At 44.0% G+C, this 12,311-nt stretch overlaps 2 protein-coding genes across 2 annotated transcripts; one reads left to right on the plus strand and one right to left on the minus strand.

Moving 5' to 3' along the window:
* Positions 1-678: 678 nt before the first annotated feature.
* On the plus strand, positions 679-1,176 carry LOC138912131 (uncharacterized). The gene is made up of 2 exons (XM_070211989.1): positions 679-706; positions 803-1,176. The coding sequence occupies exons 1-2, from the start codon at positions 679-681 to the stop codon at positions 1,174-1,176; spliced, it is 402 nt and encodes a 133-aa protein (XP_070068090.1).
* Positions 1,177-6,419: 5,243 nt separating this feature from the next.
* Positions 6,420-9,894, minus strand: LOC138912132 (uncharacterized). The gene is made up of 2 exons (XM_070211991.1): positions 9,183-9,894; positions 6,420-6,661 (listed from the first exon to the last, which is right to left on the minus strand). The coding sequence occupies exons 1-2, from the start codon at positions 9,892-9,894 to the stop codon at positions 6,420-6,422; spliced, it is 954 nt and encodes a 317-aa protein (XP_070068092.1).
* Positions 9,895-12,311: the final 2,417 nt, after the last annotated feature.

Genomic DNA, 12,311 nt, shown 5'->3' on the forward strand with positions numbered 1-12,311 from the left:
AAAAGTGGATAGTGTCGAAACAAAATTCCTTTTCAGATCACAGGTACATTTTCTTCGCAATTTCGATTCCGATTAGCAAACCGAAACCGAAACGTAACCCCCGCAGAACAAACTGGGACAAATTCGGTAAGACTGTCTACTAAAAAGTTAGCAACAGAAGAATACGGGTTCAAACCTCTACGACGACCCTGGACAAGGAAGTAGAGGACCTAACAAACATTCTAAACAATGCATATAAGGAAACATGCAAGGTTTCATACTCTAAGAAACAACACTCTTTATGGTGGACCAAAGAGCTTTGCACTCTGAGAAAGAGGGCAAGAAAAGCCTATAACTCCAGATATGCTACCAAGGAATGGGAGCCATACAAAGAAGCACAAAAAGCAAGGAATAAAAGACTCGGATAGACTAAGCAAGGTCCTTGCTAAAGGGTATAACAGCCCAACTCTATTACACAAACAAGACGGATCAGCGACTACAACAGTGGAAGAATCCCTAAAAACACTAGTGAACACACACTTTCCAGGCAACCTTCGAGAAAAGCCAGCACCTACTGAAGGTCAGAGGGCTCATCAACCAACACACACAAGGAATATCATAACCATTGAAAGAATCAACTGGGCGATAAGCTCTTTCGATAAATATAAGAGTCCGGGGCCAGACGGCATTTTCCCGGCTATGCTTCAAGCAACACAGGTCAGCATCAGTAGGTGGCTGCAAGCCATTTACTCGGCTTGCATCAGACTAACACACATACCGCTTCTATGGAAGGAAGCCAAAGTTGTATTTATACCAAAACCAGGAAGAAGTGGTCACATCCTAGCAAAGGACTTCAGGCCGATCAGCCTCACCTCCTTCCTAATGAAAACGCTGGATCGAATGATCGATATTCATATCCGGGAAAACACCGAGAAGCAGCATCTATCGAACGCTCAGCTTGCGTACCGAAAAGGCAGATCGACAGAAACGGCACTACACGAAGTAGTCTGCCACATAGAAAAATCGCTACATTTTAACCAATATACAATGGCCACCTTCTTAGGTGCGTTCAATAATGTAAACGCCAAATCCATACTGAGCTCCCTCAACTCGATCGGCATTGAAGGCGACATCAGAGCTTGGATCGGAGTTATGCTCACGAGCAGGACGATAACAGCCGAACTGAGTGGCACTTAACTCACACGCTTTGTGAAGAGAGGCACACATCAGGGCGGGGTTCTATCGCCACTGCTCTGGCTTATCAACATGAACGACATATTGAGAGAACTCAATAGCAAAGATCCCAACATATAGCAAACCAAAAATAGATGGAATCGAACTCGAGCTATCGGGTAAAACTAAGTATCTAGGAGTGATACTAGACCCGAAGCTCTCGTGAAAACTGAACATCACGGAACGAGTAAGAAAGGCCAGCATAGCATTCTACTCGTGCAGAAAAATGTTCGGCAAAAAATAATATTATGGCTTTACACAGCAGTGGTAAGACTAATTCTCACATACGGGGCACTAGTCTGGTGGCCAGCCCTGACAAGAGCATATAATATTACCAAGCTGACAAGAATACAAAGATCAGCTTGCGCAGGAGCTACAGGGGCATTAAGGTCATGCCCGGCTGCCGCGTTGAACACTATTCTGGATATAATGCCTATAGAACTTTTCATAAAGGATACGGCAGCGCAGAGTGCGGCCAGACTGAAGGCAAGTAAATGCTGGAAAGGCTACCACACAGGGCACTGCCGTATCTCAGGGGACAGTAACTATCTGGCAAAGAACAAAACGTACTATATGACAGCGGAGATAAGATTTGGAAACGGATTTACGACTACCTTTCCAACGAGAGAAGTCTGGGAGAATGATAGAGTAACCGGACAAAATGAGGTATCTCTCTACACTGACGGCTCCCAAATGGCCTGTGGTGTAGGGGCTGGAATTTTCGCTGAAAGCTGGTGGATAGAATCGAAATTCCACCTATTTTAGAAGCAGCCAAGCTTTCGATTCAGCAATGCCTCAGGAATACCAAGGTAAGGATATACTCAGATAGTCAAGCGGCTATCAAATCTCTCGCAGCAGCAAGAACCAACTCGACACTAGTAGCCGATTGTAAGTCGGCTCTTAACATACTAGCAACAAACAATCATGTACAGATAACATGGGTGCCATGGCACAACGATATACCAGGAAACGAAAAGGCGGATGAACTTTCACAAATGGGGGCGGCAGACGACTCCTATACAACTAGTCTACCTGAACCCCCAAACACAGTCCAAGCAAGGATTCACGAACACTACAAAACACAAGCTAGTAAAAGATGCTGGGAAAAGCAGGGTCTCAGGAGATCAGAACTCTGCTGTCCAACCATCAATAGCAAGAGAACTCAAGAGCTAATACCCAAAAGCAAAAGGGATATTAGAAGGATCACGGCACTCATCACAGGCCATTGGGCCATTGGCACGCAAGCCATGAAGATGGGGCTTCCGTACATCGCTAATTGCAGAAGCTGTACAGAAACAGACACACAGGAGACACCTGAGCACATGATGTGTCATTGCCCAGCACTAAACCATATCAGGGCGAGATACTTCGGGGCGTATCAGCTGGAATCATTGAGAGAAATAGGAAAGCAGAGGATAACTGCAATCCTAGGTTTTCTAAATGACGCGACTGAAAACGGAGCTCAGCTCTACTTGGAGGTCCTCAGAGAGGACCTCACCACTTCTACCTACCTACCATAATCGAAACCAGTGGGATTACGTGTACGCTATTTCAAAATCCTAATCACAGCAAGGTCCTCCAATATTTTTCTTCATTCCTTAACTTGTTACCTTTTTGTTCTGCTCCAATAAAAAAGTCCAGAAGAAGTAAATTTCATGACTATTAACAATTGGACGTAGTCTAGACTGTAGAGCTTCTGTCTCTGAACAAAAAGGACAGAGTTCGATCTCCGACCCACCATAGTTTTTTGGTGTGACTCACTATGAGATGTTCTGATGCTAGTCCCGAACGTCTCGACGCACAGTGGCCGATTTGTCTGTTTTAGCTTAAGATTAAGCAATTTTTGAACCGTTAAAAATAATAAAAGTTTTGTTTTTTTCCGATAGTAAAATAGTCATTTATCGAAAAAAAAAATATTAACACTGAAAAATTCGATCAATTATATGAGCTGTTAACCCTCAAAGGTAACATATGGTAGCACTAAACTTCTCAAAGCGTATAGCTTGATTGATGCACTTATTTTTATAATTGCGAAGTTTTGTCGGATTTTACCTGTTTTGAAAAAAGTTCCCCGTTTTTCTAAAGTTCAAGGTATGTAGTTGTTTATTGCTTGGTTTAGATGCCTGGCATACAGTACATAAACTGTCTGCCTGAAGTCGTCGCAACTAGAACTTGAACCAGTTGGACTAAGGATGGCATATGAGGATCTGAAGACTAGAGCGACAGACTCTGTTGAATGCAAAATGAGTAAAACTTGATTGTAGGAGTCAAAAATGTTACTGATTTTATTGTATAAACTTAACGGTATTTATAGGTAAAAAGTGCATAGGTTAACAGAATAGGTATAAAGCAAAGTGTCGGTTAGAATGCATTATTGGCAATGGGAGCGAGGCCAGTTACAATTCAGCAGGAGAAGCTTGTGCAAATAAGTGGGTCATTGATAATGTTTCTGACGGCTTGACCTATAACTATTGCTGCGACTGAACATTCTCCCGGCCGTAGAACAAGTGTTCAACCATTGCTAATGCTGAACGCAAAACTTCGTGGGGTAAGTTCAGGTGATGGCTGCTCGTCATTCTCTTGGTTGGTGCAGGTTGGTTGTCGTGGCTTCCAGTATTATTGATATTGCTAACGCAGCATACGCGGCTACTTGTTGATGCTGCACAGTGGTAAATTGATTTGGCCATGCTGTATCCTTTAGCTTAGCCAGCCTTTGTTGTAGACGATCCAGTTCGTCTGATTCAGATGGTTGGGTTGCAGTCTCTCGAGCTGACTTTAATGTATCTTCCACATCGGGCGTTGTTATATTGCCAAAACGAATGTACGCTAAATGTGATTCGGTGATCATCGTGCTGCATGTGCTAATGCTAATGTTCACGTTTTGTGCGGTGCAGCCTGAGGACAGAGATAATAATCTATTTGGTTGTGGGTCGCAAACATCCATCTGTTTCGTTGATGCGTTCTTAACCAAATCAAGTCTGCATTCGACTTAATAATCACACAGAGTGATTCAGATTTGTTGTTGAATAGCTGAAATCCACACCGATTTTCAGCGTTGAATGCGGCTTGATGGTTAAAGCAAATGTTTTCGTTGTTGGATAGTACTAGACATTGCTCGAACTCATCCTCAGTAAGACCAATGAATTGATCTCTATGGGAATTTACAGCGATGATAAGTGTCTTAATGTCAACACGATTCCAGCCTCCTGAGTCCCACGTCGGGATGGTGATGATGCTGAAGACTTCCTGCTGTGCTGTTGATACCAAAGGCACTGTCATTTTGAAAATAACATGTGTGAGGAGCCAATTGGCTCCCCACAAATAGCCACTCCCTATCCCTAAATGTATATATAACCCCCCACCTAGTATATAAGTAATTAAATAAGGCTAGCGATAATGTAAAATAGTATTATAAGGTAGGTTTAAGGCTAAAAGGCCACACCCGATAGTTTATAAAACTGTCATCTCCACCGATACTTGCATCGCTAGCCTGGAAGGCTTACCCCACACCGACACACTCATACCAGCACAGGAACAAGATATTCACCACGAAAAGCGGTCACATGACCCAGCTTCGCATAAGAGCGAGCGAGAGAACGCATGATCGCGTTGGAAATCAACCCCCGAAAACTGGCACGCGCCAGAGGAAGATATGCCGAAACTTCGATAAGCCAGAAAACAGACCGGCGAAAAGTTCCACGAAACCGAACACGTTGAGTTCTTTGGAAAGAGGTCGATTGACGCTGACGAGGAATTTTTTGTAAGAGTGGAAAAGCGGAAAAGAGTGGGCGATTTTTGCCACTCCGGGAGTGTAAGATAGCGGAAAAACAAGGAGAAGCCAAGAACTCCACGTGCCCAACGTGGAAAACCCCAGGACACCCGCGCTACCGGAAAGCAGCGGAACACCCAGTCGTCCAGTGGCGACTGACGAGGAGAAGGAGCAACAGAGGGTTGTGGACAATAGTGGTGCCGGCCCAGGATCAGCGGCGGAGCACCAAGTTTGCACGCGGAACCCTTACGTGTGTGTGTGTGGGCGATAGCGAGACGGGTGAGTGCCAAATCAGTGAGACCGCCACGAGTGGCCAGCGACGCCAGGCCAGCCAAAAGGGGCAGTATGTGCACTTAGAAATCTCTGCAGGCCTCGATGCGGTATCACTGGGTAGAATCCGGCTAGGTCAGCCATAACCTTTGCTTACATAAAACCTAACACCATGTAACCCTAATGAAACTGAAAACCTAACCTCAAAACGCCAAAAATGCGAAAGGAGTGCGAACGCTGTACTCGGGTTTGTGTCCCGACTAATAATCGTAACTCAGCTAAAGGGAGTGCGAGGGAGATAGATATATAAATTATATATAATTTCTGAGATCTCAGCGTCCATACAGACGGACAGACGGACATGGCTAGATCGACTCGGCTAGTTCCCCTAATCAAGAATATATATACTTTATGGGGTCGGAAACGCTTCCTTCTAGCTGTTACATACTTTTGCACGAATCTAATATACCCTTTTACTCTACGAGTAACGGGTATAAAAATGTTCAAGATCCTAATAAACAGCATAGATTAACTTGAAGCCTAGTGTACAAATTCCGTCCGAATTTGTGATTTTGGGTTGGCAGAGGATCTGCAAAGTACTGGTTATGGGTTTGGCAAAAGTTAAAACACGAAGCACACGTCTTGGCCATTCACTGGTTTTATTTGCAATGGCGGCAGCCACCGGTTGGTGTTACCGTATAACGATCTTACAAAAACGTCGGCCTTTTGGCTCAATACGAAGTTTTACAATATTTCGTTAGTGTGAACATTATATTACTAATAAATGTGGTATTTACAATGCAGAATTAGTTAATGTGAACATGATTTTACTAATGAAACGTGGAATTTACAATGCATAATTAGTTAATGTGAACATGATTTTACTAATGAAACGTGGAATTTACAATGCAGAATTATTTAATGAGATCATGATATTACTAATGAGATTCTGAAGTTAGCGTTCGCTAACATGCCGCCCCCTTTGTCGGGAAAGAATCCGAGCTTAGTCCAAAATTTCCTTAAACTTGGTGAGATTTCGGATTGCCTCTTGCAGATGCAGCAATGGGCGAGATGGCGGCTTATATTGCTGCGTTCGGTAGTCGCTGGAAGCACGACGTGTCGTTGAACGGCTTATTCTTCCCTCGACTTTCAGCTTGGGTGTGGTGCTTTAAGCCACAACCTTAGACTTCGGCTTGTTGCTTGGTGACTTGGAACGTCCTCCGTTGTTGACAGCGTGTAAGAGGGTGTGCTGCAAATCTCCACATCGATGGCACACTTCATTTGACTTGCATTCGTGCAGCCTATGTGTGGATGCCAGGCAGTTGGCGCAATATCCCATTCGTCGAGCCGCCTGTCGTCGTTCTAAGAAATCCAGTTTAAGGAACTTCGTGGGTGCCCTTTGTGGCAAATCTATTGGAGAGATAGACTTTTATTAGTGATGATTCATTATCGGGTGTTGATGAACTGGTGGGAGGGTGCTAACGGTTCGTGAGCTTAGTGGTCTTATTGATCTTGTAGAGAAGGGGTCTCTTTTTTGGGAAGAAGAAATAGTTTTACAATTGGTCGGGTTAGTGGGCCTGATCCTGTTTTTAAATCAACCACGCGAGTGTTTTGATCGCCACCAGGGTGTAGCTTGATGACTCTGCCGAGTCTCCACTCAGTTGGAGGGCAGTTGTCCTCTCTGATGATAACAATATCGTCTAGGTTAATGTTTGCCGCAGGGTGCTTCCATTTATGCCTACAATGGCTTCTGCCAACGATTTTGGATGGACACGCTTTCGTTTGGGTTTTCTGGAAGGGCCATTAGGGGGGCTCCAGTTAAGAAATGTCCCGGGGTTAGTGGTAGCAGGTCTTGTGGGTTGGATTTGGGGATCCATAGGGGTCTTGAGTTTAAAACTGCCTCTATTTTAGCAAGAATAGTGGCAAATTCTTCTAGAGTGAACATGCGATTGCCTACTACTTGAGTAGAGTGTTTTTTAAAACTCTTTACAGCAGCTTCCCATAGCCCACCCATATGTGGGGCACGAGGGGGTATAAAATGCCATTCTATTTCATGGCTACTGTATTGGGTGGCGATATGTGCACTTGCGGATTGCATAAAGGCGTGGAAGTTCTTTGCAAGTTCTTTACTAGCGCCTTCGAAGTTTTTTCCGTTATCGGAAAACACTTTCTTCGGTGTTCCTCGACGGCTGACAAAGCGCTTAAAAGTTTGCAGAAACGCCTTGGAGCTAAGTTCAGAGACCGGTTCTAAGTGGACTGCTTTGGTCGAGAAGCATACGAATATGCAGACGTACCCTTTGACTAGTCGATTAGTCCTTAGTAGAGAGGCCTTTAGGTTAAAAGGAACCCGCAAAGTCTACGCCTGTGATTGCAAACGCACGGGTGAGTTGCGTTCTTTCGGGAGGAAGTGCCGCCATTATTTGTTGTTGTACATTCTTCCTAAAGCGTGTACATACGACGCATTGGTGGATGCACTTTTTGACGAGCATGGCTAGCTTTTGAATGAAGAACTCTTGTCTGATTGCTCGCATCATTAATTGATTCCCGGCGTGAAGAAGTGTACGGTGTATAAATTCTATAAAAAGCGAACTAAGTCGTGATTTGGTTGGTAACAGTATGGGATACCGTTCTTTGTAGGGGATGTTAGCATTTGCCATTCGACCGTTGGCGCAAACCTGTCCTTCAGAGTCTAAAAAGGGATTTAGTGGGCACAGGCTGCTTTTTGTCGACAACGGTATTTTGTTGAGTAACTGGGAGTACTCTTTGGGATAAAAGAACCGTTGGGCAGCTATTATTTATCTAACAAGCTTTACTTGGGAGGCCAGTGTACTATCGCAGTTTGTGTGTGCTGGGTGCCAACTTAGTACGCGAGCTGTTGCCCTTAAGGCCCGTGAGTAAGACGTATATTGTTCACAAATGTCATAGTCATTGGATTGAGAGAAGAAAAGGTTGACATGTTTTTCCTCTGGAGGAGTCTTTGAGGGCATGTTAACTTTTGGCCATTTATCTTCCGAAAGAGTGAGCCATTCTGGCCCGTGCCACCATAGAGGGGTAGCTTTTAACTCTTTTGGATTACATCCACGTGTGCCCAGATCCGCAGGGTTATCTTTGGATTGGACGTGGTTCCATTGAGCATTGGGAGCTTTGGACTTGATGCTAGCTGTGCGGTTAGCTACAAAGGTTTTCCAAGCCGTGGATGTCTTTAACACATGCGCTGTAAGCCTAGCAAGCAGATGGGCGCCGCAGAGTTCTAACCTAGGGAGGCTGATTGTTTTTAATGGTGCTACTTTGGTTTTTGTGACTAGCAGATGAGATTGCATGGAATTTGACGTAGCGGTACGAATATTTATCGCCGCACAATATGCTTTTTCAGACGCGTCCGAAAAGCCGTGTATTTGGACCTCTTGGGTTGGACTGTACCCTACCCACCTGGGTATTGTGAGAAGCTTTAGTTCAGGTAATGCGGCTATGAATTTATTCCATGTGGTCAGAGTGCTTGGACTAACGCATTCGTCCCAATCTTGCCCTTCTTTCCAAAGGGATTAGAGAAGCATTTTTGTCTGAATTACAATAGGCGTGAGCCATCCTGCCGGATCAAACAAAGTAGCTGCGTGGGATAAGATTTGTCTCTTAGTGATGGTCTTACATGGAGTGGGTGCGCGGATGTTGTATTGGAAAACATCTTTGCTTGCGTTCCATTTAAGTCCCAGCGTATTAGTTGTGCTTGCCTCTGCAACTTTCAGAAAATCTCCGTCTAGCAAGTTTGCTCTAGGAATGTTTTGTAAAAGTTGTTTGTGATTGGCCGTATTCTTTTTTAGCAGAAATCCTGCTGATTTGAGAGCATCACAGAGTTGGGATTGAGCGACTTCTGCTCTTTCTATAGAGTGATCTCCGGCTAAAATTTTACTGGCCATGGGATGGCTTTCTTTACAGTCCTCGGCCAGCTGCCGGAGAATGCGTATAGCGAGAAATGGTGCGCAGTTAACACCGAAAGTGACTGTCTTTAGCTCAAAGTCTTTTATAATTGAACTTGATTGTGGTCGGAAAAGAAGTCGTTGGTACTGGCGATCATCCGGATGGACTAGGATTTGGCGATACATTTTCTCAATATCACCATTGAATACGTATTTGTACAGTCTCCAGTTGAGTAGGATTCCCAACAAATCGCTTTGGAGTGTAGGCCCTTTGTGAAGTACATCATTTAGAGAAAATTGTGTGGTCGTGCGACGAGACGCATTAAAGACTACACGAAGTTTGGTCGTTTTGCTTTCAGGTCGAACGACCGCGTGAAGAGGCAGATAGAAGAAGAAATATTTATTTTTAATGATGACTTCGAAAGGTTCGGCCTCTGTCATGTGGCCCAGGTCGACGTATTCTTGCAGAACATTGTCGTGTTGTTTTCGTAGGTCGCTGTCTTTGCTCAAGGATTTGTGCAAGCGAACATATTGGCCCATGGCAGTGGTTCTGGACGGACCCAGTGTCACGCTTTCGGGAAATTCGGATTTGAACGGGAGACGAACCATATATCGTCCATCTGAAAGCCTTCGCGTTGTGTCTGCGAAGTATTGTTCGCAGAATTCATCAGCTTCAGAAACTAACTTAGGTACAGATATTTCTTCAACCTCCCACAGTTTCTGCAGCATTGTGCCGATTTCTGGTCCTGAGTCTTCCACTATTGTTGAGAATGAGCTCGTATGATGGCTGTTGGATAACGGACCACTGATTATCCATCCAAAGATGGTAAACTGAGCGAGAAGGTGGCCATTAAGCGAAGTTTGAATGCCTTCAACTAAGATCTGAGGGGTGACGTCGCTGCCTAATACAAGGTCTATATCTGCGGCTGTTGAAACATTGGGATCAGCTAGCTCGAGTTGATTTAAAATCGAGTCGCTTGGCTTCTGGACTGATATTGAAGGTAGGATATTTGTCAACTTTTTAAGAACTATTGCTTCCGTATGGATTGAGTGTTGACCAGAGGCATTAGTGAGTTTGAAGCTGCATATTTTGGAGGACGAGCTTACATATTGGCCTCCTATTCCAGATATGTTGGTATGGACTTTTTGGAAGGGTAAGCTTAGGCGATTTTGAGCCTTTTCAGTGATAAAGGATCGTTGCGAACCTTGATCTATTAAGGCACGCATTCGAAAATTGTCGCCTTTATAGTTTACGTACACCATTGCAGTGGGAAGAATTACCTGCTGGTTTTGAGATGCGTGGTTTGCTGTTATTTCTTGAGAATCGTGCTCATTGGGTCTAGAAGGAAATTGTAACAACGTGTGGTGTGTTTTTTGGCATACGTTGCATGTCTTTTTGCTTTTGCAGTCTTTCATCGTGTGATTGTATGCCAAGCAATTTATGCAAACTTGTGCTGCTTTGATAAATTGGAAACGATCTTGAGGTTTAAGTTTTTGAAATTGCATGCACTGTCGTAAGTGATGGGAACCTTGACAATGCTTGCAGTTCTGGTCTGATAACATTGAATGAGACAGTGTTGGCTGTCGTTGTAGGTGTCCAGTGTTGGTAGGGACCAAGGGTTTTACTGGGGTGATCGCTGCTAATCGTTCTAATACTTCTACACGGGATGTGAGGAAAGTTGCCAGCTGCTGCCAGGTTGGTAACTCTTTTCTTTTTTCAAGAGATTGTTCCCACAACGACAGAGTCAGCTGTGTTAACCTAGACGAGCAGTGAAAGACTATAAATGGATCCCAGTTATCGTTCGGTACACTTTGAGCTTTCAGTACTGCGAGACAACTTGTGATAGTGGTTTGGATTTTTTGAATTTCCATGCCATCCTCGTTCGTGAGTCGCTTGATTTCAAAGATCTGTTTTAATTGGGTGTCTACCAGGAGTCTTTTGTTTTTGAATCGATCGTTTAGAGCGCTCCAAGCTAGTTGAAAGTTATCGTCGCATAGGGGAAAACGCTTGACTATTAAACCTGCTTCTCCGCGAGTTTTATTTCGAAGATGGTATAGCTTTTGAGCTTTGGTCAGTTTTGGGTGGTTGGTACAGACAGCTGTGAACATGTCCCTAAACGAGGGCCAGTTCTCATAATCCCCATGGAATGGTTCGGTGTCGCACAGTAATACCTTCAAATGTGACTTGAGTCGTCAAAAAGGTTGGTTGAGTTTTATCACCCCCGATGAGTCCTGTTTAGTGCGAGTAAATCTTTAAGATGTGCTTTGACTCGAAACATTTTATCTTCGCATTTATTAAATGTATCGAATGCGTCGGATTGATCACAGTTTTCTTTTCCTGAGGTCATAGCATTTCGAAAATCTCGGTCGACCTCGTTGACCTCGTCTAATCGAGCTAGGCGTTCTGAGATCACTGATTCGCTCGGATCTAACACAAATGTGTCTGACTTGCCGCAGAATTGGAGAACTTTAGAGGTGGAAAACGAAAACATTCTATTTGAAGACATTTTTTTTTACTTTCTTACTCTGGGATTACTGAATGTGAGTCGAAGTTAGGAATCTTGTTAGATAGTCGGAGACTTAGGTATTCGTGGGACAAATTAAAAAAAAACAAGAGAGAACGCTTTAGTCGGGTTGGTGTCCCGACTATCTAATACCCGTCACTTAGCTAAAGGGACTGCGAACGCTGTACTCGGGTTGGTGTCCCGACTAATTTTCTTAACTCACCTAAAGGGAGTGCGAGGGAGATAGATATATAAATTTTGATTGCGTACACTAGGCTTCAAGTTAATCTATGCTGTTTATTAGGATCTTGAACATTTTTATACCCGTTACTCGTAGAGTATAAGGGTATATTAGATTCGTGCAAAAGTATGTAACAGGTAGAAGGAAGCGTTTCCGACCCCATAAAGTATATATATTCTTGATCAGGGGAACTAGCCGAGTCGATCTAGCCATGTCCGTCTGTCCGTCTGTATGAACGCTGAGATCTCAGAAATTATATATAATTTATATATCTATCTCCCTCGCACTCCCTTTAGCTGAGTTACGATTATTAGTCGGGACACAAACCCGAGTACAGCGTTCGCACTCCTTTTAGCTGAGTGACGGGTATTAGATAGTCGGGACACCAACCCGACTATAAC

This window comes from Drosophila takahashii, chromosome 2R (genome assembly GCF_030179915.1).
Source record: "Drosophila takahashii strain IR98-3 E-12201 chromosome 2R, DtakHiC1v2, whole genome shotgun sequence".
Classification (NCBI taxonomy): Eukaryota; Metazoa; Arthropoda; class Insecta; order Diptera; family Drosophilidae; genus Drosophila; species Drosophila takahashii.